Source organism: Penicillium citrinum, assembly GCF_028827155.1.
Source record: "Penicillium citrinum strain IBT 23319 chromosome Unknown utg000002l:1.0-3833315.0:1.0-3834789.0, whole genome shotgun sequence".
Taxonomy (NCBI): domain Eukaryota; kingdom Fungi; phylum Ascomycota; class Eurotiomycetes; order Eurotiales; family Aspergillaceae; genus Penicillium; species Penicillium citrinum.
Genome location: NW_026622687.1, coordinates 3,678,993 through 3,705,556, shown reverse-complemented (window position 1 = coordinate 3,705,556; position 26,564 = coordinate 3,678,993). Strand labels below are relative to the sequence as shown.

Genomic DNA, 26,564 nt, shown 5'->3' with positions numbered 1-26,564 from the left:
ATTTATAATCATTGCGTGAAACGTTTCCACATTTGTACAACAGTCTTCCACCAACTTTGTGCATCTGCTGTTTGAACTGTAGAAACTTTACTAACCGCTGTGTCTTCGCGCGTTAAGCCCGAGGATTCAGCAGGATAGACCTGATGGCCATCGATGCCATTCATCACTGCCAGCGAAGAGGACTGAGGCCGAGGGGACTCAGAGCTACTGCAGGTACTGCGCGATTCGCGATCGCCTTCTCGCTCGCCAATCAGATGACCCGCTGTATAAACACAGCCACCGTATGCAAAGCGCACAAGGGAGTCCCCTGTTAAGCTTCCAATAATATATACCTGCGGCGCGACTTCCAAGTCTTCCATCGCTTTAGCACGAAGCGTCTGAGCTGAAACAGCCGAGCTATCAGAATTTGAATATCCTAGGACCTCTTCCCGAAGCCGGCTCTCTAAATATCCCAATGAACCCCGGCGACCAGCGGCATAAACTAAACCACGCACTGCCCGAGAAGATACAGATCCATCCTCATGACGGAAGGTGATTCGTGCAAGGTCATCTTCCATGTCAACAGATGCAATTTCAACATTGGCAAGCCCTTCGTAAACGCTATCCCAATCTCGACTTTCCAAGAAAGCTGTAGTGGTGCCCCGCCGTAATTTTGGTCGCTGGGAATTGATTGTCCCTTTAGAAGCAAGAGCAGACTTTTTCATAAAACGATATACCCCGGAATACTCTGGGTATGCCTGTTGATGACAACCGCGAAGAGGCGATGGACGTTCCTCAGGGGACCACCTGAAGATGTGGAGAAGCTTTTGATTAGGGTTGGCCGAAATAATGGCGTCTGCTGCAGAGAAGCCTGATCCGACCACAAGCAATGGAACGTCTGAGGTTTGGTGGGTCTGCAGTACGGGCTGCAGGATGGATGGCGGCGAAAGCACTTCAGAAAAGATCCCACTGGCCAATACCAGTCGTTTGCAATGGATATCATGAGACTTTATGTAGAACCCATCGGCGGTACGGGAGATACCGGACAATTCCTCGCCGCAGCGGAAGACATCATCGATCTGAGCTGCAGCGGGGTATGCAGAGAAATAGTCGGCAATTTCGCGCCTGGTTGGTCGTGTAAAGGCTGGGAGGTCTTTCCCAGTCACTTTCTTGTGATGGTCCCCAAATGAGTAGCCTGGCAAAGACAACATGGCCGCATAACTAAGGGTCTGAATGTCCCAGCTCGCGCCATGAGGATCCTCGGTCCATTGGCCTCCCGGCTTGGAGGGGAACCCAAATACGAGGTGAGGGATAGCCTTTTCGGGTGTATGGCACCACTCTACATTCGAAGTGGTGCCTGTCTCTTCGATGTCAACACTAGGGCGGACAAGAGTGTCCAACAGCACGTTGACTGGCAGGGCTTGGGTAGAATATGACAGCCGAGATGCCGCAAAATGAGCCGTCAATGTCTCGACGTCCGCGTTGAGGAGGTTGGTCGCATGCTTCAACTTGGCGTCAAGGAGTGGGTCGGGATGCGGCGGAGTAGAAGAGTAGAAAGGAAGGTGGCCATGGAGAATATATGACAAGATCATAGCCGACGGCCCATTGCCTGATCAGAGTTGTCAGTATTGAAGGCATTTAGACAGGTTCACACTTTAAGGAGAATCAAAGGCATACCGACGATGATGGTGTCGGTTTGCATGGAGGGCGACAGAGCCTCGAGTAAAGCATCAACTGGCGCGGGGCATTCTGGGGCGATGCGACAAGAGATAATGAGGGATAGCTCGCAGACCTATCACGCTATCGAGAGAAGGCCTAAGAGACCAGGCCATGAAGAAAAGGAAAAAGCACTCTCGAGTTCAATCCCCGAGAGGCGAGTTCCGCATAGAGCGGAGACTAATAATCAAGCTGACAAAAGCAGGTGGGGGTGGAATTTTCCAGCGGTTCTTCCCCATCGAGGAGGACTTCTGTCCCGAGGAACGGACCAGAGCATCATCCACACGTCAGACGATAAAGAGTGAAGCTGTGAAAGATTCTTGAAGAAAGAGAAAGTCGATGAGGTGTGAGAAAGTTGAAGAAGTCACCTGCCGTCAAAATTTTTTTCCCACTGCATTTTGGGGAAGGCGTGTATGATGCACCTTCAAGTCGGTCGTTCTTGCCATTGCCAGCGGGAATCACGCAACAGGCAAGTGCGGAGAACACCCGCAACGGGAAAGTGCGATCGAGCAGACACAATTGCAGTAGACTGTAAAGATTACATACAGTAGGCATTCATTAATCTTTGATTGATTAGTTAGTTAATACTTTACTCAAATTATAGTCACTGCTTGTTCTTAATTACCCACTGCAGTGGTGTATTTTGGAATCCTTCTATACATATTCTAGTCTAAGATTGCTCTACAACTCGGATATGTACAGTACGATTTGAGGTGTAATAATTGATGTAAATGTCTGTAGTTACTACAGTAGTGCATACATATATAAAGTGTCTTTTGTATCTAGGACAGACTCGGAGGATTCCGACTTGAACCTGCTCCGGTCTCGTCTCTATACAGATATCACCAGCTGTACGCAGATATAGCACCCTGTACACTGCTAACCAATGGTACACGATACCAAGTAAATTGTCATAATAGTCCGCAATAAGGCGTATATATTGCAATTAAGTAACCCCCCCCCCCCTGAATCACAACGAATGCACTATAAGTAATTGTACTATGTATGAGCTTGATGCATACCACGTGACTCTACTCAGTATAAGGCAGCAAGGCAGAACCCTAAGCCCTACCTTCCCCATGCAGCGGCGCATCGGCGGCTTCGCATCCAACTGAACTTTGTCTTACGTCCAGATTCGATCGTGCCGATCGTGGGCTTTTGCACGATCATGTATCATCTGGCAAAGTCGCTGTACACGTATGCGACCAGCAAAGAAGGTGCGCTCTCCAAAGAATCCATTCTGGTAGTCGTCGCGTGGCGGACACCCCAGCCGAAGCTTCGATTCCGGATACCGCATCCGCATACTTCTAATTCTAGCTTGATCTGATTCTCACCCAAATGCTGACTCTACCTCGCGCAAACTCGCAGAGTACTCGGTACTTCTCCTTGGACTAGACAATGCTGGAAAGACGACACTCCTAACTCAGATCAAAGCCCTCTACCAGCCTCGTCCAGAGGGAACCCCCGCGCCCAACCCCGGCAAAACCGTTCCTACCGTTGGCCAAAATGTCTCGACCATTTCATTATCCGATATGAACCTCAAGATTTGGGATGTCGGTGGCCAAATCTCTATGCGCGGTCTTTGGCAAAGTTATTATACCAGCTGCCACGCCATCATTTTCGTTGTCGATAGTGCCGATGTAGGCCAAGACCCAGATATCACTCGTCTTCCCCTCGCTTCCGGCCGTCGACACAGCTCCATCCCCGACCCAACGCGTAGCGAATCATTCTCTGAACAATCAATTGGCATCAACGCGGCCGCAAGCGACTTCGGCCGCCTTGATGAATGCCGTCAGGTGCTCGAGTCGGTCCTGCAAAGTGCCGACGTGGCGGGGGTTCCAATCCTAGTGCTGGCCAACAAACAGGATCGCGAGGACTGCGTGGAGGTAGTACGGATCAAGGAAGGATTCGTGCGTAAGGTGTTTGAGGGCGAAACTGGAGGCGGTGTTCGAGATAGTCGCGTGCTGCCGGTTAGCGCGTTGATGGGATCTGGAGTGCAGGCGGCCGTCGAGTGGGTGCAGAGTCGTGTAAAATGGAACAAGGAAAGCCGGCCACCAGTGATGAGGTGATGGCGAAGCAGTGATGCAAAGTGGTCAACTGAATATACATGCATAATGGCGTTTTTGAATGGGACTATTTACTGTACATACATAGCAATAATATCTGGATACTTCATTGGCATGACATTGAGATCTTCTCGCCAATTCCTTAGCGCTTGATATCCTCATCGACATGGTGCGTACTAGTGAGATTTTAGGCTTGATGAATTGGAAATGGACCTACACTTCTGATCCAAATTCAAATCCAAGAGGAGTGGCATTTCAACCTTAACTGGCACTTAATCACTACGAGTGTATGCACTACCTAACTATTCCGACCTTGCTTAGACATTGCTTGTGAATCTTGCGTGGCGATTCATCAAACTACTGGTATTCCTGGTTTCAACAGACATTATTTCAAGATACAAAGAAGATTCAATCATACTATGATTAATACTCAAGATCGAAGATAAAAAATGCATTCCAATTGACGATGTACATGAACTACATTAAACTATGTCTTGTAGAGATCTGAGACTAGCCGCAAATGTCGACCCACTGCGGATACCACCACCTTTAGAAAATCAGAATGCATAGCATGGTTACATTAAATTACCACCAGGTACATTACTCCATATCACATCTGAAACGTGCTTCATCATCATACCAATATAAACCAGGATATGAAACTGACATTTTCATCGCTTATTACGAAATTGAGGATGCTTTTGATGGTCTTCCCCCCCACTTCCTTGATGTCACCGGGTCCGCGATGACCCTGATCAAATGGCGTCGTACAGCTGTAATATTCAATTTTCAATTGACCAAATCGACGAATCGAGACATTTACTCCACATCTGTAGTTTCTTGAAATTTGAGAGGTTCTTTTCCTTCTTTAATCCCCACAGATTAACGTCAAAGAGGTTCTCGTCAAGTTGACGTCAGTCGATGAACAAGATAATCCAAGCTGATAATCAAGTAGAATCAAGTATAAGCTAGGGTTATCAAGTCATGAAGTAATGCACACGACCAGAGTCTGGAAAGGGTATAAAAGAGTAGTTGGAACTACTGGGTCATAGATATGATCACTATTCATTCAATTCTCAAAAGTTAATATACTTCTTTCCCTTCCTCATTTCTCCACGAAATCATCAGAACAATCACAATGAGCACCTTAAACAACGTCGATTCTGTTGCCAACGAAAAGCAGGGTAGCTTCAAGCCCTCAGTTGCCCCCGAGGGACCCCAGACTACCAAGGGCGTAAGTGAAACCCGTTAAACAAATGTCACACAAACCTTCTTTCTAACAGTCCATACAGCACAAGCCCGGTGTCAAGGTTAACGAGGCCGATCAGCGCCCAGAATTCCATATGGAGACTTATCCAGCAGGCACTGCACCTGCCAGCAACTCCTATACTCCCAATGCCAACGACGTGGGAAGCCAGGCCGACAACCCTAATGTCCTGCGCAGCCACGGCAAAGAGTCCACTTATACTTCTCCCGCCGACACCCTGCAGGGTGCCACCTCTGGGGACGTGAACACTGGTTTTGGCAAGCCCCTTCAGGGTCAGACCGGTGTTGAGTTGGCACACGATGGCCAGCATGGTCGCAAGAAGCAGTCATCTGGTCTGGAGGGCGTTGGTGCTTCTCGTGAGGACAAGGGTGTCGAGCGAGCATTCCCTAGCCAGCGAGGTCTCGAGAAGGAAGAGGGTGCTTTCGCTGGATCGCGCGGCAACAAGGCTGATCGTTCTGTCCAGGACTCCCAAGGCGAGACTGCGGAGACTCTGGATAAGGAATGGAAGTATGAGCCAAAGACCAAGCGAGACCAGGCTGGTAACCATGTATATTAAATGACTTGTTTCGGAGTTGGGTATCCTGATGATTCTAAACACTGAGCGTCTTTCAAAACATTCGAATAGTTCTTAGCATGTTACGAAATGAATGGATTCAAATCGTTTCAAAATAATTTGTTGTGAAGTTCTTCGTATTATATATGCGGCTAAATTTGGTATTATACAAATGATATGTCGTAAAAGAAAGGGTATATGAAAAAAGGAAAAGCTCAACTCATGTCCGATTGTTCCGAATGACATGCGTTCGCGATTTGTCTAGGGGTTGCTTCTTCGGCCAGCTTCGTGCAATGTCGATATTCGCCCGGGGGAACCACATCTCCAAAAACACGAAGATCAGAAAGTCGATCACAACGCACAAGCAGAATAGCTTGCCCGCCCACACACCACATCCGTAATATCGCTTCAAGCGATCAATGAGCGCGAAACTGCGTACCCGGTCACCACTGAGATCCCACCCTTGCTCAGGATAGTGACCGTAGAACTCAGATGGACTAATGTCACCTATGATGCCTTGGTAAACACGTTCCGTACGTTCGGCCACATCCCGCCAAGAGTACATCATTTTCACTTGATCGTGAAATCGGTCTGTGCGGACCTTATTTGAGCGAAGTGCCGCAATAGCTTTACTAGTTGCCACAACGAGATCGTCCTCTTCGGGTTTCGCGAATGTAGTCATATGCTGGGGCAGAACTTCAGGAATGCCACCAACTCGTGTGCAAACGACGTACAGCCCACAGCTTGCAGCTTCCACAATGACAGTACCGAATGCCTCAGTCAAGCTAGGGTGGAGATAGATGTGGCCTCGAACCATAACATCGCGCACTTCTTCATGACGAACGGATCCGAGCATCTCAACCTTGTCTTGGAGAACATTGCGTTCCAGCATTTGTTCCAAATCGATTGCTTTTGGCCCAGATCCGGCAATGATGAACCGAGTATTCGGGTTGGAGGCCAGGATTCTCGGAATTGCGGCAATAAGAAGATCTGTTCCTTTGTTGTAAAACAGTCGAGAGATGACCACGATGGTGATTGTGTCGTCGGGACCAATGGGGGTTGGGGAGGGTCGAGGATCAGCGGGTGAGATGGGGATTTGATCGTGAGTGCGAGGAGTATATGAGAGAGGACAGAAATTCTCTGCCACGACAGCGTTGGGGATGACTGAGACCATTAATGGGTCTAGCGAGGCACGAAGAACGGTGTTTTCTTTGCTATACAAATACATCATTAGCCTAGGAATACGCTCACTTTACCGGGGAAGAAAGAGAGTTGCATACCAAGTATGACTGACACAGATAGCATGATCCACGTCACTCAGGGTGAATTTGAGTAATTTGTTGGTGAGAATTGAAGCCGCATCAGCGAATCCAAAGAGAGAGTGATCCGTAAAGACCGTCCGTAAGCCCATTGTCCGGGCATGGAGGATGGCTTCCCCACAGAAGCTGCTAAGACTGGCATGGCCATGTACAATATCGATCTGCTCGCGGATGACGATATTGCGGAATATAGGGAAGAAAGAAAAAACGGTTGGAAAAGTAGTTTCTCGGTAGATGACGAAGAATGGGACGTGGTAGATCTTCAGGCCATTCGTGAGATAACGGACCCCAGTGCGGCCTTTGTATGCATGTGTGATAATTATCACTTTGTGTCCGCGGTCGATGAGTTTCTGAAGCGAGCTAATGTTAGACTGTGTTTCATCCAATTGCGCGGAGCAAAGCGCATGAGACATATATTCGCAGGCACGTACGGAGGATAGCTGGTAGATATGACTTTCAATTCCCCCTGTGCACGTTAGCATTTGGCTAGATCCAATTGCATTCATCTCATAATTCTCTTCCAAGATAAGACTCGAAATTGTTTAAACCTGTATGGAAACGTACCGGACTGTGGGAAAAAGAAGTCACTGACCATACTACAGCGATACTTCTCGTCAACGATAACTGCCAAGCAATAAATGAACGACAAGACCACTTACGCAATGTTATACGGCATCCTGACACTGACTCCCCAAACAAAAATCGACTTGCACGGGAGAATCAAAGAAGAGAAGGTCGTCCACTCGAGGAACTCCGCAGTCCATCGCGTCCAAAAAGGGTTGCTCCTTCCCAATTGAGGATTGTCTCTTTCCCCGAATCGCGCCTGCTTCAAACAGCCCGATAACACCAGGCGGTGAGTCCAGGGCGGTCAGTTTATATCCGGCACAAAAACCAAAACTCCGCCCAAAAGCAGAAAACTTTCCCCACGCCGACTTTGGTTGAGGAATGCGACTGTGAGGGAGAACAGGAAGAAGAAAAAATGGCCGGATCCAAGGTGGCTGATTCGAGAATGTCACCAAACGAAGAAAAGTCCTCCCACAAACGCAAACGTGACGATCCTAATGCCTCAACATCCACCTCGTCGAAGAAACACAAGAAAGAAAAGAAGCGCGAGAGTCTCTCAGCCCTGCCAGAGAAGCGAAAGCGACTTAAAGATGCTCTACAGGGTAGTGATTCCGAAAGCTCGCCCCGCAAAGAGAGTCCTATCCCGTCGAAACGCAGCCAAAAGAATCCTACAGACTCACACGATGGCGTCGCTCAAGGAAGCAAGAAGTCGAAGGATAACAAACGCAAGAGTTCTAGGAAGAACGATCAATCTGATGAGGAGTCTGCAGCTGTGAGATCAGAGTCGGACGGGTCGAGCGAGGAAGAGACGGAGCGAAAGTCATCGAAGAACAAACATGCGGGAATCCTTTCGAAGTTTGAGCGTACGAAAACCGTGTCCAAGGCCAAGACAAAGAAACCCAAGTCTGTTGCCGAGGATGCGCCAGACGAGGATACTGTCGAGCCCGTCATTGCACAAGGTCTTGAGCCACTGCCGCAGCCCGAAAACCCCCCCAGAAATTGAAGAGGCTCCCACTTATTCTTCTCTGCCTCCTTGGCTGGCGAACCCTTTGAGAACATCGACCGACAAGCGGGCCCAGTTCGCCGACCTGGGAATCAAGCCCGATCTTCTTCGCATTCTCGAACAGAATGATTACAAGGAAGCCTTTGCAGTTCAATCCGCCGTCATTCCCCTTTTACTGGATGGGAACCACCACCACCCTGGCGATTTGTGTATCTCAGCGGCTACTGGTTCCGGAAAGACGCTTTCTTATGTGCTTCCCCTTGTCACTTCTCTAGCCCCGAGACCTGCATCAAGGCTTCGGGGATTGATTGTAGTTCCTACGCGGGAGCTGGTCAGGCAAGCCCGTGAGGCATGTGAGCTCTGTGCTTCCGGATCGCGCCTTCACATTGGCAGTGCGGTAGGAAATGTGGCCATCAAAGAGGAGCAGAAGCTCATGATGAGAACAGAACAGGTTTATAACCCTGCAACTGTTGCGCAACGACAGGAACCAGGCCTCCAGGACAATGACTGGATGGACTTTAACCTTGAAGACTGCGTTGCCGAGGCTGTTGACTCAACAGGTTTCCTGCCAGGGTACATCCAGAGATATGAACCCAATGTGGATATTTTAATCTGTACACCCGGTCGACTGGTGGATCATCTACGGTACACCAAAGGGTTTACTCTTAAGCACCTGGAATGGCTGGTGATTGACGAGGCTGATCGACTGCTCAACGAAAGTTTCCAGGAATGGGTTGATGTAGTGATGGGCTCATTGGATGCCCGACAGGCCCCCGAGACCTTTGGCCCTGGTGGAAAATTGTTGTCTGATCTTGGTCTGCCGATTGAGACCAAACCCCCAAGAAAGGTTGTTCTTAGTGCAACCATGACCCGTGATATTTCCAAGCTCAACTCCCTACGCTTGGCCAACCCTAAGATGGTCATCATCGGCACCGAAAGTGCCACAGACCCTGAAGATCCTTCTGCCAATCATCCTGATGCTCACTTCACACTTCCTTCTTCACTGCAGGAGCACATGGTTGCTGTGGGTGATGAATCCCTCAAACCACTCTACCTTCTCCGTCTTCTTCAAACACACATTGGGGTTAAGGTCGATAAAGAGACCAGCCTTGCTACCAAGGCCTCTGATTCTGAAAGTACCAGCTCGGATGATACATCCAGCGATGACGAAACTAGCTCCGATGAATCTTCCGATGACGAGACGTCATCCTCTGGCTCCGATTCAGATAGCGATGATACGTCGAGCGACGACACCTCATCGGATGACTCTTCTGATTCCACTGATTCTGATTCTGACTCTGACTCTGATTCTGAATCTGAGCCTAAGCAAGCCGAGGCTGTGCTGAAGTCTGGTCCGCAGCGTAATACCGTTCTCGTCTTCACCAAATCATCAGAGTCTGCATCGCGACTTACTCGCCTTATCTCCTTGCTCGACCCACAGCTTGCTAGCCGCGTGGGAACGATCATCAAATCCGACAAGTCGTCTGCGTCTCGCAAGACATTGGCAGCCTACCGAAGAGGGAAGGTCTCGGTTATTGTGGCTACCGATCGTGCCTCACGTGGTCTGGATCTGCAATCGCTGTCTCACGTTGTCAATTATGATGTTCCAAGCAGTATCACAACCTACGTTCACCGTGTTGGTCGTACTGCCCGTGCTAATAAGGATGGTTCTGCATGGTCACTGGTGGCTCACCGCGAAGGAAGATGGTTTGCCAACGAAATCGCTAACAGTGTGGATGGTCGTATCACGCGTACTTCGCCTATGGATCGTGTCCAGGTCAGATCAGATGATCTCAAGCCACTCCAGCCTAAGTATCTCAAGGCCCTTGACAAGTTGGAACAGGAGGTACGCACTAGCAGAGCACGCCCGTCCAAGTCCAAGCCCCAGGGGAAATCGGCTTGATAAATATCTTCAATCCAGGCAAAAGTCTACATGCATAGCGGTTATATTCTAGTGTATAATATCCAGTATCCTCTTGAGTGCCATCCGTATTAGTTATTATAATTCCTCATTCATACGAATACCTAGATGTTTCCCTCGATTAGCTAAGTAGAATTGTAGATTCTCTTCTATACTATATAGGCATAGTATTCCAGTGTACATGCGCAGTATCATCTTTATCTATCTATGACTAGCTGAATTGACTGATATTCGGCATGCAAATCAGCGACTTTTGCCATCAAGGCTTTAACAGAGCATAGGGGACACCAAGCCTCAGGTAAATCATTCAGTTCCCGGATAGTTGGAGAATGCGGAAATTTATACAAAATCATAACCATACCTATGGTTATGATTTCTAAGAATGCAGTATACCTACTCCTGCATTCTTAGATAGAAGCTTCAAAACTCTGGGCAAATTTGTGCTTTGCGCAAAAAATACAGCAAATATCGAGAATTCTGTCTGATCTCTGTATATATCGGAGAATCCGCACTAATACCATATTTCTTTTTGTAACAAAATCTCCTCATAGCAAGGTTGAGATGGAGAAATAAGAATGGTATAATATATCCAGTATTTACATAATATCTCATCGAATACTTGGAAGTAAACCATTTGCCTGACCGAACACATGGCAAGCTGGCAAATTGGTTGAAGACCAGTTAAACCGAAAGACTCAGATCCGTTGTATAGATCTAGAATTTTGTAGACATCACAGACGAAGTACTCAGGAAGATCACGATAATGGCTCTAAATTTGACAGCTTCTAGCTCTCAATTATATTTACGACTAGTCGCTTTCTCTGCGGCAGAAGAAGCTGGTAGAGACGATGGTTACACCGCGAGCCACAAATAAAATCGACCAGTAGAAGGAAGTCGAACAACATAATGTCAATTGCTCGGTGATGGAGTCAAGTACTTGATGATTCTTGACATCCGAACAGTAATATAATAAAAAAGGGGGAGCGGTGGCATTTTGAAAACTGGTAATTAGGAATATTCGTGATATTTTTGGGTGTAGATAGTAACTGAGCAATTTGAAACAGAAGGCATCATGAAAAGTGCCGCTATCGAATTCATTTGGATCGGGCCCTCTTTGAGATTGATGCTTTGTTTGGATACTACTAGCATCATGGGAGGACTTCTGGAAAAGCCTTAAAGGTAAAATCATGATTGTACATCTATGATGCGATATGGATCATCGCATCGTCTAATCGCATCGTCTAATCGCATCGTCTAATCTCACTGCAAAGCGTATGCCATTTTCCTTGTAGCATGCCCGATACTACTCTTTTAAGAGTAGTATATTTATTAAATCAATCTTTAGGGTTATAATTGAAAAATGACAAAGCAGCCCTGCTTCTTTTTAGTCTAGTAAAAAATCGGTGTATACACCCGTATATACATATTAAATGCTAACTAGTAATGCTGTAACCACTTGTTAAAATCAAAAATTATACCGAAACTATGCTTAATACAACGTATCGGTTCGTTACTCTAGAAGCAAAGGCGTTGCCTTGGTCACTTTCGCCTTTCGCTTTTTCCATCGCTGGGGGAACAATCAATATGATAGCCCCATATCTCATCGACGCCATGAGGTTTTGAGTTTTTATAATGTTTGCACTGATCAACTCGGCCTTACTGGCCCCGATTTATCTTTTCTACATCCGTCAGTCATATCATCTTACCCAACAACATCTTGAGATTATCTTCCTGAAACCAGATAGAAACTGCAAATTGCCATCTCCAATAATTAGATTTCCTTCCCTCGAGCCTTACTTGCCTTGCCTCAAGAGCAGAAGAATATTATACCCGGAAAATCAACGAATTGAGCGGAGTGTTAGTAATGCTCAAGAGAAAGATTGGGTGAAACAGGATGAATAAGATAATACTTACGCTAGTGCCCAGTCAGCTACCGTCTATGCGTAACGTGCAATTATTTTGCATAGGTTGAAATTAATATGTATATGTTTTCTCCTGGTGAATCTTGTCCTGATAATAATGGTAATACATGGGACGATCCTGATATTTCGGCGAAAATGCCGGCACCTCCGCACGCCGATCCCTTTCACTTTCATCCACTGAGACATGATGTACGTAATTTAAAATTTGGAATTAACCGACAAAAGGGTCGCCAGAAGTGGTTACATTACAATCAACCGGATGGCAATGCGGGGAAATACTACCTATAGAGAACAGAGGAGCAACATGTACTCGTACAAGTGAGGCAGTACTAGAACCTCCAGCTCTAATTGTACTAGGTCAAAGTCCCCCATGCTTATATAAATTCTGTTTGTTGCAGTGAAGGTGTGTTCTTTCAAATTTAGGACGAGCCATAAGCTGAGCAGTACCGCTGGCACATCTTCTATTATCTCGTGATGTTGAGTACTACCAGGCGTGCCATTATCACTCTTCTCGTGGCCTCCACGGCGTGTCACGGAGTCATTTTCAAACCCCAAAATGACTTCCAAGCTTTATCTTCTGCCAACTCCTCTTTGACTGTAGATTTAGGGTCTTTATTCAACAATCGTGCCTTCGGCCTCAAACCAAACGAGTCCAGCTTTGACGGCCAAGGAAGTGAGAATCACCCATCATAGAAGGGTCAAATATATTTACCATGTCTAATATAAAATTGATTTAGATTCTTATCCTGCCAAAGAGATACCTCCGGAAAATTTTGTCTATGGAGGATTCAATTACCGATTTGCCCTTTACAATGCATCGGGATATGACAATGTCCTCGTAAAAGGACAAGAGATCAAAGTGCCACGAGCAAGATATTTCAGTTATCAGATGCTTGCTGCATCGGAATCTGGAATGGCGGCAGGATCAGTGACGGCCAAATATGCAGATGGAAGCAATACAACTGGGCCATTACTTGTTCCAGCATGGTGGAGTTGGCCATATCCTGCCGGAGGGGACTTGATATTTTCATCTTATCTGACGGAAAATGCAACGAATTACAACCGAACGAATATATTCCAAACTATCAATTGGCTCGACTCGTCGAAAGAACTCATTTCATTGAAATTCCCTGAGACTTCATCTGGATCTTCAACCGAGCCTGGAGGTGCAGGCGTTGACACCAAGCTGCATGTTTTTGCATTGTCACTGATGCCTGCCGCGCATGATTCTAGAATAGCAAAGCTTGAGACTCAATACGCTCGATCCACTCAGAAGTGGTTTGATGGGAGCGATAAAATTCAAATCATCGAAATTCTAGTCAACAATATTGGATCGTCTTTCATCTTGCGAAACAACAGCGTTGAAGTTAGGATCGAGTCACCAGGCGTGCAGACCGTCACCAAAGGCAGGATTAATCGCCTTGGACCTGGCGATCAAGCGATAGTGGAGGTAGGTGTCAAGAATCGACATGGAGTGAAGCCAGGGGACTGTGGACCAGCCACCGTGATAACCGAGGGTGATGGTTTCGCCGCTAGTGAGTACATATTCAACGCTACTTATGGAATCAGCCCATACGAGGCCACCTACGAGTCCGTCTATGGCCATGAAGCACCAAGTTGGTATAACAATGCCAAGTATGGGATCTTCATCCATTGGGGAGTATATTCGGTACCCGGCTGGGGGAATTCAGGGTCAAAGGAGAATTACGCCGAATGGTAGGCATGGGAATGAGCATTGGGAGAGCCATTACTGACTCATCTCAGGTATTGGTGGTGGCTGGGTCAAGGACCAAGTGACCCAACCGATGTATATGGTTATCAAAAGGAGGCATATGGGACAGAACTTGTGTATGACGATTTCATACAAAACTTCACAGCAGATGCCTGGGATCCCAAGGAATGGGTTGATCTCTTTGCTGATGCTGGGGCCAACTATTTTGTCCAAGTCAGCAAACATCATGAAGGATACGCACTTTTTGATCTTCCTGAAAATGTCACCAAAAGGACGTCTGTGGCGATGAAGCCGCACCGAAATTTGGTACAGGTAAGAGTAATCTCAAGGCTCCCCATCAAGACCTACTATATTAACCTTCAAACAGGAACTCTTTGACGCTTCTAAAAAGTATCAGCCACATCTTCATCGAGCCGTATACTACTCTTTGCCTGAATGGTTCCATCCCGATTACAGAAAATATGGATTTTCTTCTTGGCCCGGGGGTATGTTTATATTCTTTCTCGATCCATAGCCGACAAAATCATTTCTTTACCAAGTGTAGTAAATATATCATTTGCTGACTGGGTATCACAAACTCCAGGAAATGCGACCAACCCTTTCACCAATGAGACACTCCCGTACACAGGATATGTGCCGCTGAACGACTATATCGAAGACAAGATATTACCGGAAATGAACACACTGGCCGAGATGGGTACTGAAATTATGTGGTGTGATATCGGTGGTCCGAATCGCACAATCGAGTTTGCATCTGAATGGTTCAACCGTGCCGCGGACCAAAACCGACAAGTAGTGATGAATGCTCGATGTGGACTACCGGGTGACTTTGACACTCCAGAGTATGCTCGCTATAACGGCATTCAGGTCCGTAAATGGGAAAGCAACCTGGGAATGGATCCCTACAGTTACGGATACAACCGTGCAACTCCTTTGGCCAGCTATATGAACGCCAGTAGCATTGTTACCGGATTGATCGATATTGTTAGCAAGAATGGGAATTTTCTTCTAGATGTTGGTCCAACTGCCAATGGAACAATCATCGATATTGAACAGAGGAATTTGCGAGAAGCGGGTACCTGGATCAAAGATCATGCCGAGGCCATATTCAACACCACGTATTGGTTCGTTACACCGGAGGAAGGCGATAACATTCGATTTACAATATCACAAGACGCTTTCTACATCCACACACTCACTAAGCCAAATGGCACTTTGACCTTGCATAGCCCTATACCGTGGGTTAGTGGTGACAAGGTGACTGTACTTGGAGGCAAGATGAATGGGACAATTGTGCCATCAAGAAAGTCTGCCAATGGATCAGTCACCTTGTCTCTAAGTGAGGATATCGTGAGGTCAGACCGATTTGCTTGGGTATTCAAATTCGCCTTTTAAGATATAATGCACTGAAGTCGACACGAATAAGAATACTACCCAGAAAAGAGTCTGGAGAAATTGATATAGCAGCAGAAATATATATATATATATAAAAAAAAAAGAAAAACCTCGTACAAAGAAAACCGTAAAACAAGTTAATACTCTCGTCTGTGTAGGCCTATCCAAGGCCAATTATACGAAAGCTCCCACTACGTGATTATTACCTGGCTTGGATTGTCACAGATGCAGGCTCGGCATCTCTCGGGAGTTTGTTAACCCCAAAAAAGGCCCGAATCCAGTAGATTCAAGTGTCTATCTAGATAGATATCAGGCAACAGACGCAACCTGGCAAAATATACTCCTTAGTGGAGCTTGTGCATCAGACCGTCCGATTATATCGTATATTCATGCTGTATACTTGAATCTTGCGCATGGGGAGACCCGAGACGCATCGGTTATTGCGAAATGACGCAGGCCCAGCCTTGGAAAGGCGCTGTTTAATTCAGCCTGAATATAGCTTGGATGTAGCTTGGATTTCCTAGGGGAAGGAAAAAGGACTGATGGGTAAATAGAATATGGCCAATCAGTCAATTTCTTCTCTGCTAGTAGCATGTAGAGTTCTGTATCAAATTTCAGCTTCCCCAAGATCAATTTGATCGCCGATTTCCTCTTTTTCCCGGAATGCGGAGTATCTCCGCGTATTTGAAATTGAAGGACTTCAGGCTAAATCAAACTGAGATGCAGCTTGGTAGCAAGTTCGCCGGTAAAGCTTCGGGATCTACTGCGGGACTTACTATCTTGGGTAGAGCAATGTGGAGATGCTGTTTCTTCCTCAAGTAACGCACGGGGGTTGGGTGCAGTCAAAGTGCAGGGGGGTGAGGGGGTATAAAAGAAATTGGAGAGTCTGCGATTTGACAAGCTGTAGGCGAAGATATTTTGTGACAATTCCCATTGATATCCTTTTGCGCCATGCCTACGGCTGCGTTGCTTACCGTGCTGGCGGCTTTGCCAGCCGTCCTTGGCCAGGCCAATACTACATATAAAGACTACTCGACAGAAGCTCAGCCAGACCTTGATGAGTTCACGCTTGCAGCAATCGATTACAGTTTTCCTGATTGTGGGAAAGGTCCCCTCGCCAATACACTGGTCTGTGATAAGTCGGCCAGTGCCCACGAGCGAGCAGCGGCTCTCGTATCCTTGTTTACATTAGAGGAACTGATCAATAGCACTGGAAACCATATCCTTGCTATTCCACGGCTTGGTCTTCCAGAGTATCAAGTATGGAACGAGGCCCTCCATGGATTGGATCGAGGAAATTTTTCAGACTCAGGCGATTTCAGCTGGGCAACGTCTTTCCCTTCCCCAATTCTCACAATGGCCGGTCTCAATCGCACGATGATCAACAACATTGGAGATATTATCTCTACCCAGGGTAGAGCATTCAGTAATGCAGGAAGATTTGGATTAGATGTTTATTCACCAAACATTAATTCTTTCCGTCATCCGGTCTGGGGCCGTGGACAAGAGACGCCCGGAGAAGATGCCTACTTCTTATGCTCTGCATACGCTTACGACTACATCACTGGTATCCAGGGAGGTGTAGATCCAGACCATCTGAAGCTTGTTGCCACTGCTAAACACTACGCCGGCTACGATATTGAGAACTGGGATGGCCACTCGCGTCTGGGGAACAATATGAACATCACTCAGCAAGATTTGGCCGAGTATTTCACTCCCCAATTCGTTGCTGCAGTCCGAGATGCAAAGGTCCATAGTGTGATGTCCTCTTACAATGCTGTGAACGGTGTGCCTAGCACTGCCAATTCTTTCTTCCTTCAAACTCTGCTCCGTGACACCTGGGAGTTTGTTGAGGACGGATATGTCTCGTCGGATTGTGATTCTGCCTACAATGTCTTCAATCCGCATGAATACGCTGCCAATGCTTCTGGTGCTGCTGCTGACTCGATGAGAGCCGGAACTGATATTGATTGCGGAACCACCTACCAACATCATCTCAATCAGTCTATTATGGACGGCGGCATCTCTCGCAATGAGATCGAACGTGGGGTTATCAGACTATACTCGAATTTGGTACGCCTCGGATACTTTGACGGCGATGATGGTCCTTTCCGCAGTCTGAAATGGTCCGATGTTGTTTCGACTGATGCAAGGAACATTTCTTATGAAGCAGCTGTCGAGGGAATCGTGCTTCTCAAAAACGACGGCACCTTGCCTCTGGCGAAAAACATCAGCAGCGTTGCATTGGTGGGACCTTGGGGCAATGCCACAGAACAGATGCAAGGGAACTATTTCTCAACTGCTCCCTACTTGACAAGCCCCTTGGCAGCGCTGGAAGCTTCTGATCTGGATGTTAACTATGCATTCGGAACAAATATCTCATCAGAGAGCACGAATGGCTTCGACGCCGCTATTTCTGCTGGCAAGAAATCCGATGTCATTATATTCGCTGGTGGAATCGACAACACAATCGAAGCAGAAGGAATGGATAGAGCGAATATTACTTGGCCCGGTAACCAACTGCAATTGGTAAATGAATTGACCAAACTGGGAAAGCCTGTGATCGTTCTACAAATGGGTGGCGGCCAAGTGGATTCGTCTTCACTCAAGTCAAACAAAAATGTCAATGCCCTCATCTGGGGTGGATATCCTGGCCAATCTGGCGGACAAGCTCTTTTGGATATCATCACTGGTAAGCGTGCCCCAGCGGGTCGCTTGACAGCGACCCAATATCCAGCCAAATATGCGGAGCAGTTCCCTGCGACAGATATGGCTCTGCGTCCCAGTGGTAATAATCCAGGCCAGACTTATATGTGGTATACTGGAAAGCCTGTCTATGAGTTTGGTCATGGGTTGTTCTACACGACTTTCAAAGCGTCCTTGCCAAGGTCCAAGCGAACCAGCAGTGCAAACTCGTTTGATATAGATCAACTGCTTTCTCAGCCTCACAAAGGTTACAACACAGTTGAGCAAGTCCCTTTTATGAACTATACAGTTGGTATCACCAATACCGGAGGCGTTCTCTCCGATTATACCGGCATGGTTTTCGTTAATACAACGGCTGGCCCCAAACCCCATCCAAACAAATGGCTTGTTGGATTTGATCGTCTTGGGGGTTTGAAACCACGCTCCTCTCAACAAATGAACATTCCCATTTCACTTGACAGCCTCGCTCGTACTGATTCTCAAGGTAACCGAGTTATCTATCCCGGGAAATATGAGTTGGCTTTGAACAACGAACGATCAGCGGTTCAATCGGTCACATTAACTGGAGAAGCCACTGTCATCTCGAAATGGCCGCTGGAGAACCAGCAAATTCCTCCTGCATAGGGTGCTGGGCATGGTAACTTTGAGTTAATTAGATACTCCAAACTACTCATATCAAACCCGTTTAGCATAGAAGTCGAATTTGATGTATTAATTTAGATTAAACAACGCATTAACCCAAGCTGTGCCGTATTCTAAAAATTGTTAGTTAGTAGTAATATTAGTCCTATCACGACTATCGCAAAACCTCAGGGGGGGGCATGTATAGCCTCGTAGCCTGCAAAATCCTACTCAAGTCAATGACAATATCTGATTGGATCTAAAATCTTTGTATATTGTTTATAGAATCTTCCAATACACGGAAAAGAAAAAATCAAGTCACCATTGTATAAGTTGCCACACTGATCAATCCCACCACAAGAACCGTGAGAATAGCTGCTCCAGCTCTATCCCCATTTGTGATATGATTGAATAGAATTTCATCTTCTGTCTCATCCGACTCCGTCCCGGCAGCACTATTTCCTTCACTCGACCCTCCAGTTGAAGAGGTTACAGGGCCACCAAGACCAGTAACAAGGAGGCTCTGTACGATGTCTAGCACGCCCATCTGCTGTCCAACGCCCGTAGTTCCGTCATAGCTTCCACTAGACCAGCGATGTCCACAAAATGTTCCCGATTCTCCTCCTTGGCATTGTGCTACAGCGGCTTCTGCCGAGACACGAAGCTTATTCATGATACTCTCATAGGTATGTGGCGCAAGCTGGGTAACATCCGCCATCCAGCGAGAGATATACGCCTTGAATGAAAGCTGGTCGACATTGCACTTCCCAATAAGTTCGCACGGTGGCTCGTACATGACGTCTTTGCTAGACTCATTTTTCGAGAAGAAGTGATTGGCACCGACCAAGAGGCCATCTAGCCGTGTCTTCCACGTTGATGAATTGGATATCCTAGTCGAACTTGTTATGTCGGATGAGTTTGAAGAAAGTGTCGAAGTCTACAGTCAGGGGTTTAGTTATGTCACCTATTTCAGGGTGGTTAAAGACGTGGGCAGGAGAGGCATTTCCTTACATAGTTGTACATAACCGCTGATCCGTGAAGGTAAATGCCGGCTGTATATGACCATCGAGTCCTATCATAGGAAGTACAGTTCGAGTCGTGCGTTGTTCCATCGTATACTTGCCAATCAGGTGTGATCAAGCCAACGGATTTTGTCCAATCCCACGCCTTGGTAGCCCATTCAGCGTAAGTCGCATTTCCAGTATAGCGGGCTAAACGAGCAGCGATATCAAAATAGCATCCATTGGAAATGGTGTTTTTGTAGCCGTATCCATTATTCCAAGTATAAATTTGCCATCTTAAACCACCCTGGCAAGCCGTCATATCCCAGCGGTGGGTTTGCTCGTTGAACACAGCCTGGACCATAGAGAGATAGCCAGGTGTTTCTGAAGAAGGATTGGTAAAATTGCGCTCTGCGGCCGCCATTGCAGTGAGTGCCCAAAAGCATTGATCATCGTTTCCCTCCGTATATGTCTGATTTTTTGGCATAAAATCTCCTTTCTCGCCAGCTTGGTGTTCGATTGCTTGAACGGTAATTTCATTGTAGGTGGTATCTCCGGTGAAAGCCCAATAGTTGACGAGAGAACCAAAGAACGCACCCGCCTCCCACCAGTAGTATGGATCAGGAAGATTTCCCGGTACGTCACCTGAATTATTGCCAGAATAAAAAGTGACAAGGTCATAAGCTAGCGTGCTGGCTGCTGATTTTATCGACTCTAGGAGCGATGACCATTAGCGGCAAGATCAAGTTTGATAGAAAGGATATTGTTTCTTAAACTTACCATCACTGTTAGTGTCTAACTCTATTGCAGCTGCTAATGCATTCGAGTTGATATAGGACAGCCCCAAGACCAAAAGGCAAGACTTGAAAATGCGCTGTTGAAAGACCATGTGTGAGGATATGATGTACAATTCTAAGAGAAAAAGAGACAACACAAAAAAGATAATCCCGAAAGGATTTGCACGGGGACTATAGAAATGAAGATCCAAAAGTAACCTATAGTTAGCAGAAACGAATGTCGAGAGCGATAAAAGAAAGGCACTTCAATTTTGCAAGGGCGAAAAACAGCAATAATATGTACTTCTCTGCGGGTGTCATTAATGTCCGCCCATAAAACGATTCGAAAGAGAGCCAAGTAGAGAAAAAAGAAAACCAAGATCCATTCCTGCACTTGGCGATGGCGGAGCCATGCCCAGGGCGCCAAAGGACCAGCGGGTCGACACATCGCACAAAGTCGCGGGGCTCTGGCGTTTCTATACAAATAAAAAGGAGACCAATCACGGTGGTGTGACAAAGGCCACATTTTGCCAAGATAGGAGGAATCAAGTGAAACCGATGTCAGGCAGCCATCTTGGACAATCAACCAAGAGACGAAAGGTGAAGGAATTTGGCTTGGCGGAACTGGGCAACACCGGCGGACTTGGCAGACGCGTATACTTGTGTAAAACGCGAACTAGAGCGGAAATGGATTCAAAAATGGTATTGATGTGGCTGAGCAGCAGGCCAGGCTAGATCAGGCTAGATAATGGATAGTTTCAAGTTCTTCAGGAAATAATGATCTGCTGCCAGTGGCTTTCACGCAGATAGCTCCGACAGAGGACAATGACGAGTTTGAGCGTCAGGATAGTGCTAAAGTTTTATTTTTACCTTTTTATCGGAGCTTATAGAAGAGCAAGTAGCAATAGGCTCAACACACATGCAAGAAATTCTGGTGGGGGTGGTGTTAATTTAAAATCCGAAGCGTCCAAGGGAGATATACTAGTATAATAGGTGCCGCTTCGTCTTCCAGATGAAGGTCTCTATCATCCGGGCTGGAAGCCAACCTTGAAGGCGTATTTGTATAACTTAGTCACTTAGAAGGAAGAGGATTTGCGAGATATAGTTACTGTTGCTAGACGTCTAGATAAAACGTATTTAATATTAATTGGGCCATTCTTCTGGATCTACTGTAGATGAATACGTATTTACCATACAACTTGAAGCTTATCTGCACTAGATCCATTTGGATGGATCCAATGCATTATCCATGTCAAAACATCGAACCAAATTGTTCCAATTTTCCATCATCCAATGATTTCGAGTCTCGATCGAGAATACAGGAACTCTTTTAAAAGGGCATGGAAAATCAGATATCTATGTCATCTACCAGATGTGCCTACATCTGGTAGATGATAACGAACTTCGTTAAATTATTGGAATAATTTAACAGGTGGACTACTACCTAGTAGTCTAGTAATTTCGACAAGTATTAGATCTGGAAGTCTGATGGTCCAATTAATCCACCTGTTCACTCACTATATTGATTCGCTTGTATACTTAAATGCTGAATCTTGGCATCGCTTCAAAGGGGTCAGACTCAAAAATAAAATCTTTCTTAGTCATTCTTAACTCTCGATCCGACGCACTCGGTATGTATTCCAGTATATCGGATCACGATTTTCTAGTTAATATCTTCATACACTAACTATATTCTCCAATCATGAAGTAACTATTAACTAAATAGGTATAGTTAAGTTAGATGTGATTACTTATCTTATGCTCCGACCGCCGGGCAAATCCGGCTGATGTGATTGGCCACTGAATGTCCCCCGCACATCCTCCGCAATCCGCCATTGAAAGTCCGCAATCGCAACTGCAATCGCATTGCACTTCATTCCACTCCAACCTCGCTGCTCCTATGGCTGTCTGAGTTGGGATGAACCCCAGTTCGTCAAATCCCCAGGATTCATCATCCGCTTCCTCGCGGGCCCCGTTGGCCGGGGGAGACAGATCACTCGTAACCGCGCCAGCTACAGTTGTCACACATGTCGTCGTCGCAAGGTTAAGTGTGACAAGGTAAGTTCTCTAGTTCTAGCCACGCGCAGTCTCCATCATAGCTAAGAGGAAACTTCCAGGTCCACCCGGTATGTGGAAATTGTATCAAGACAGGGGCCCAGTGCGTGTACGATGTCTCATCCGAGAAGCGGGACAATGCGAATGGGGCCGACTCATCGGGTCGATCTGGCCATGGGGTAAAGCGCCGCCGGGCCACCCCACGAACATGGGAAGAAGATGTCGATGAGCTCCAAACAATATACGGCCATTTGCGACAAACGGGCTCCTCAGAGGAGACTAGGTCTGACCCGCGGGCCATCGAAGCGCGATTAGACAAATTGATGTCGATGATTGAAAAGATAGGCGGCAACAAGCAATCGTTAGAAGATATAGAGAGGCATGCTGTGGGGCCAAATAATGGAGTTGAAAATTCCTTGCTGGAAGATCTGCGCCAAAGGAAGGCACGGGATGGGAAGCCAATCTCATCTCGCCCCTCTAGCCCGCGCCGTGTGGCGGTCGAGTCAAGCGGCGATGAGTTTCCTATCCCATCGGGCCAAGCAACAGATCTCGTCGATCCGGTTGGCAGTCTGAACTTGGGACATTTGAGCTTGGATGATGGAGGTAGATCCAGGTGAGTGAACTACCAACGGCATGCACTTATACTTCCCATGGTAACCATCAAGCAGATATGTCGGAACGACTTATTGGGCTTATATATCCCATGAGGTATGGCTTGTCACAATCATTTGATATTCATGAGTCTCACTGACATTGTGCACCCGCTAGATCAATGACCTCAATCAGCTGCTAAGAGATCAAAATAGATCACACGACACGGCTTCTTCAGAAACTGCCAATGATGACCCGAATGATCCCAGTGCCGGAAACCGAAGACAGTGGAGGGGATCTCTTGCTGGATCACCAATTCCGACTACACCACGTTCTCGTGCTGGGTCATTTCAACCCTCCGTTCTCTTTCCTTCAGGAGACTCTCCATCAACAGGCGAGAAATTCGTGGAACCGGAGATGCTGGAACATGTCCCAACAAGAAGGCAAAGTCACATATTGTACAGAGGCTTTATGTCTGGAGTACATGCCATCAGTCCCGTTGTTCATCCACCCACTATCCTCAAGCTTTACAATACCTTTTGGAATTGGTATGACTATAGTAGCTACTCCGGGGAGCCATGTCCGATCCCTTCTTTTATTCCACTCCTCTACGCGATATGGTATGGCGGCTCTGTTACGGTTTCTATCCGTACTATTAAGGCCGAATTTAATGCGGCATCTCGGGATGCGCTTTCAATCATGTATTGTGAGGCGTCAACGAGATGGTTGGCTAAAGTCTCATTCCCGCGGAGTCCATCTCTCCAAGGCCTCTCCGCATATCTTATCGTTCAAACGATCCTCGCAAAAGAAGAAGAGCCTTTGACAAGTAGCCTCTTTGTCAGTCTGGCGATGCGTGTTGCGCAAACAATGGGTCTTCATCGAGACCCTGCTAATTTCCAGATTGAGCCTTGCGAGGCTGAGTACAGACGGAGGTTATGGTGGCACATAATTCATATGGATGGAGTGGTTGCCATGTCCAGTGGACTGCCTCCATTGGTAAGCGATGAAAATTACTGGGATGTGCGAGAGACGAGTGAAATTAAAGATACTCAACTTGGTACACCTGCCGCCGATACCTACAACCAGTTCATTGCCTCCAACCAGCGCCTACCAGACGATCCCGATGATCCAACCGTCTGTGGCGGGCCCTCCATGGTGAATGTATTTTACCTAACCGCTCGGGGCAAATACATCATGGCTTGTAAGTCACATATAGCGATAGGCCCAGAGGCTTTCTAACATGATCTCGCAGGGTCTATTCGCCGCATTCTCAAAATTCAACTTGGCACAAAACCTGTTACTCGGCAGGATATGGAAGACCTCCGGTCAATTCTTTTAGAGCTTCAACTTAAGCTCAATTCAATCGTGAACAGGATTCCGGAAAGTCAGATAACTGACCATGGTTCTGTCTCGTCCGGGCGTGCGCTCTCGATGTCCAAATCTCCCGGGGAGTCACACTCACCTGAAAGCGAACTCCCAGGCGAAGGCCCAAATGGATGTCCAGAACAATATCATTCTGCAGTTCTTGTGTCCTTTCATAAATGGGCTCGAATCATTTTGTCCCTCTATATTGACAAGGTTCGTGGCTTTATCCGAAGGACGCGACCCAACTAACAAGGTTTCTAGGCATTCTGCGTCGCATACCAGCCTTTCCTAAAAAACGCCCGGAGCCGTATATGGCCCGCAGCGCGCCAAAGGTGAGCATGGAAGAAGACTTCCAAGCTAGAGCATTCATTTCTGACCAATCCAGCGCACTTCGTCACTGCCACGGCTTCATGGAGAAATTCATTCAGCTCGCTACGGATCCAGACTTCCAGCCATTTCAATGGAGCTGGCCAGGGTAAGAAACCTGGATAAAATGCCCGATTGCTCTTGAGACCTGACGCTAATGATTATAAGTAACCATCAACCTATGCATGCGACAATGTAAGTTGTTTAGTCGCTACTTCATTTCATGCTTCTAACCGTAGTAGGATTATGCTCATCGACCTTTACGAGCGACCTTATAGCCCCGAGGCTTTCAGATCTCGTGCCTTCATTGACCGCATACTAGCTCTATCCGGGCCAGATGGAGGCGTAGTCGGCGGCGAAGATGGTGTTTCTACACAGAGACCACTCAAGGATGGTGGCCGTGAGGCATGGGATATGATCCGCCGGCTTCGCCAAAAGGCATGGCAGAAAGCTGGCCTAAATCCACAGATGCTCTGGACCGAACAAGACCAACTGCAGGCAGGCATTGCATCTCCGGCCCCGGAACTCAATGGTCCGCGAGGAGCTCTCTATTCAAATCCGCCGTCTCCAGCAGCTGCCGCTACCACAACCCAACGCCCATCAGTTCCTCCTCCCCCACCTCCCGCTGATCGTCAATTGTCAGACTTCAATCGCAAATTCTACGATATGACCCGCACCCATGTTCTGCCAAATCCTGTGGTATCATCGGTTGCTTCTCGGCCCAGTCTTCTTCGGTATTCCTACCAAGCCCCCCAGGGATCCACCCACTACATCCCCTACGGCTACACGCTACAACGTGACGCCTGCAGTAGGCATACAGGCCGCAGCGGCCGCTCCTCAACCTATAATAGCAACATCACCTGGGGTTGCCCGGTCTTCACTCGACTCTCCGTCTTCCACGCAATCTCCCACGAGATCATCCACCCTCCCTGTGCTGCCACCTCCTACCCAACCAGGTTTCCCAAACACAACCCTTTCACCGAGCATGCCCTTCATGGATGCTCTATCCCCCAACCCTGCGCCAATGAGCATGCCGACCCCACCGTCAATGATGGATCCAAATTTGAACTTTGACTGGGACCAATGGGACGCTGTCTTTGGACAACATCTGCCTGTATCGGATGAACTGATGGAACTTGACCCAGTCACCGGCTTGGATTTTGCTAATATGGGTGTTACATCCGCACACAATGATCATAATGACTCGACTGACTTGGGTGGATTATCGCTGGCGCCATCTACCGATACAAATCTTTCGTCCTGGACGGACAAGGGGACTGGCCATGGCGCCTCGTCCAGTGATTGGACGGGATATTGTTGATACTTCATAACTCAAACCTTCGATACCCCCATATGAAATATTGTTCATACAATCAATAGAAACATCTTTGCTTAAAGAGAGATCTTGGTTGCAAAACCTGTTTACACCAACGGTATACGGAAGCCACCAGCTACGGATTACGAGTAAAAAGATTGAAGCCGATTTTAAGAGGGAGACGTAACAGTTTATCGATTCATGAGGCGTAACTCTTGACGATCAGATGGATCGGCCAATTAGGATACGAAGATACGACGCGGAAAGCCAGAACAGACAAAAGGCCCGGCGGGAGGGACAAGAAGCAATCCGAATTCCCGCGTCTGATCTA

At 47.1% G+C, this 26,564-nt stretch overlaps 9 protein-coding genes across 9 annotated transcripts; 6 read left to right on the top strand and 3 right to left on the bottom strand.

The window, feature by feature from the left end:
* Positions 1-8: 8 nt before the first annotated feature.
* N7469_003203 (uncharacterized protein) lies at positions 9-1,746 on the bottom strand (the record flags this gene model as incomplete). The annotated part of the gene is made up of 2 exons (XM_056642123.1): positions 1,657-1,746; positions 9-1,588 (listed from the first exon to the last, which is right to left on the bottom strand). The coding sequence occupies exons 1-2, from the start codon at positions 1,679-1,681 to the stop codon at positions 9-11; spliced, it is 1,605 nt and encodes a 534-aa protein (XP_056504617.1). The 5' UTR covers positions 1,682-1,746.
* Positions 1,747-2,863: 1,117 nt separating this feature from the next.
* On the top strand, positions 2,864-3,764 carry N7469_003202 (ADP-ribosylation factor family protein; the record flags this gene model as incomplete). The annotated part of the gene is made up of 2 exons (XM_056642122.1): positions 2,864-2,912; positions 3,064-3,764. The coding sequence occupies 2 exons, from the start codon at positions 2,864-2,866 to the stop codon at positions 3,762-3,764; spliced, it is 750 nt and encodes a 249-aa protein (XP_056504616.1).
* A 1,135-nt stretch (positions 3,765-4,899) lies between these two features.
* On the top strand, positions 4,900-5,584 carry N7469_003201 (uncharacterized protein; the record flags this gene model as incomplete). The annotated part of the gene is made up of 2 exons (XM_056642121.1): positions 4,900-4,995; positions 5,054-5,584. The coding sequence occupies 2 exons, from the start codon at positions 4,900-4,902 to the stop codon at positions 5,582-5,584; spliced, it is 627 nt and encodes a 208-aa protein (XP_056504615.1).
* Positions 5,585-5,801: 217 nt separating this feature from the next.
* Positions 5,802-7,495, bottom strand: N7469_003200 (phosphatidylinositol N-acetylglucosaminyltransferase subunit A/GPI3; the record flags this gene model as incomplete). The annotated part of the gene is made up of 3 exons (XM_056642120.1): positions 5,802-6,795; positions 6,862-7,366; positions 7,465-7,495. The coding sequence occupies 3 exons, from the start codon at positions 7,493-7,495 to the stop codon at positions 5,802-5,804; spliced, it is 1,530 nt and encodes a 509-aa protein (XP_056504614.1).
* A 384-nt stretch (positions 7,496-7,879) lies between these two features.
* On the top strand, positions 7,880-10,370 carry N7469_003199 (putative ATP-dependent RNA helicase DBP6; the record flags this gene model as incomplete). Its single annotated transcript, XM_056642119.1, has 2 exons — positions 7,880-8,410; positions 8,544-10,370. The coding sequence occupies 2 exons, from the start codon at positions 7,880-7,882 to the stop codon at positions 10,368-10,370; spliced, it is 2,358 nt and encodes a 785-aa protein (XP_056504613.1).
* A 3,150-nt stretch (positions 10,371-13,520) lies between these two features.
* On the top strand, positions 13,521-15,437 carry N7469_003198 (uncharacterized protein; the record flags this gene model as incomplete). The annotated part of the gene is made up of 4 exons (XM_056642118.1): positions 13,521-14,026; positions 14,075-14,354; positions 14,410-14,527; positions 14,626-15,437. The coding sequence occupies 4 exons, from the start codon at positions 13,521-13,523 to the stop codon at positions 15,435-15,437; spliced, it is 1,716 nt and encodes a 571-aa protein (XP_056504612.1).
* Positions 15,438-16,388: 951 nt separating this feature from the next.
* Positions 16,389-18,767, top strand: xlnD (beta-xylosidase XylA; the record flags this gene model as incomplete). Its single annotated transcript, XM_056642117.1, has 1 exon — positions 16,389-18,767. One exon carries the CDS (start codon positions 16,389-16,391, stop codon positions 18,765-18,767), a length of 2,379 nt encoding a protein of 792 aa, XP_056504611.1.
* Positions 18,768-19,077: 310 nt separating this feature from the next.
* Positions 19,078-20,654, bottom strand: N7469_003196 (glycoside hydrolase family 76 protein; the record flags this gene model as incomplete). The annotated part of the gene is made up of 3 exons (XM_056642116.1): positions 19,078-19,701; positions 19,776-20,479; positions 20,546-20,654. 3 exons carry the CDS (start codon positions 20,652-20,654, stop codon positions 19,078-19,080), a joined length of 1,437 nt encoding a protein of 478 aa, XP_056504610.1.
* Positions 20,655-22,142: 1,488 nt separating this feature from the next.
* On the top strand, positions 22,143-26,239 carry N7469_003195 (putative C6 transcription factor; the record flags this gene model as incomplete). The annotated part of the gene is given in 10 exon segments (XM_056642115.1): positions 22,143-22,172; positions 22,384-22,599; positions 22,659-23,209; positions 23,265-23,304; positions 23,365-24,388; positions 24,440-24,765; positions 24,814-24,884; positions 24,938-25,027; positions 25,161-25,714; positions 25,728-26,239. Coding segments are annotated over 10 exon segments (3,414 nt in total), but the record flags the coding sequence as incomplete, so codon positions are not given.
* Between the last annotated feature and the right edge of the window lie 325 nt (positions 26,240-26,564).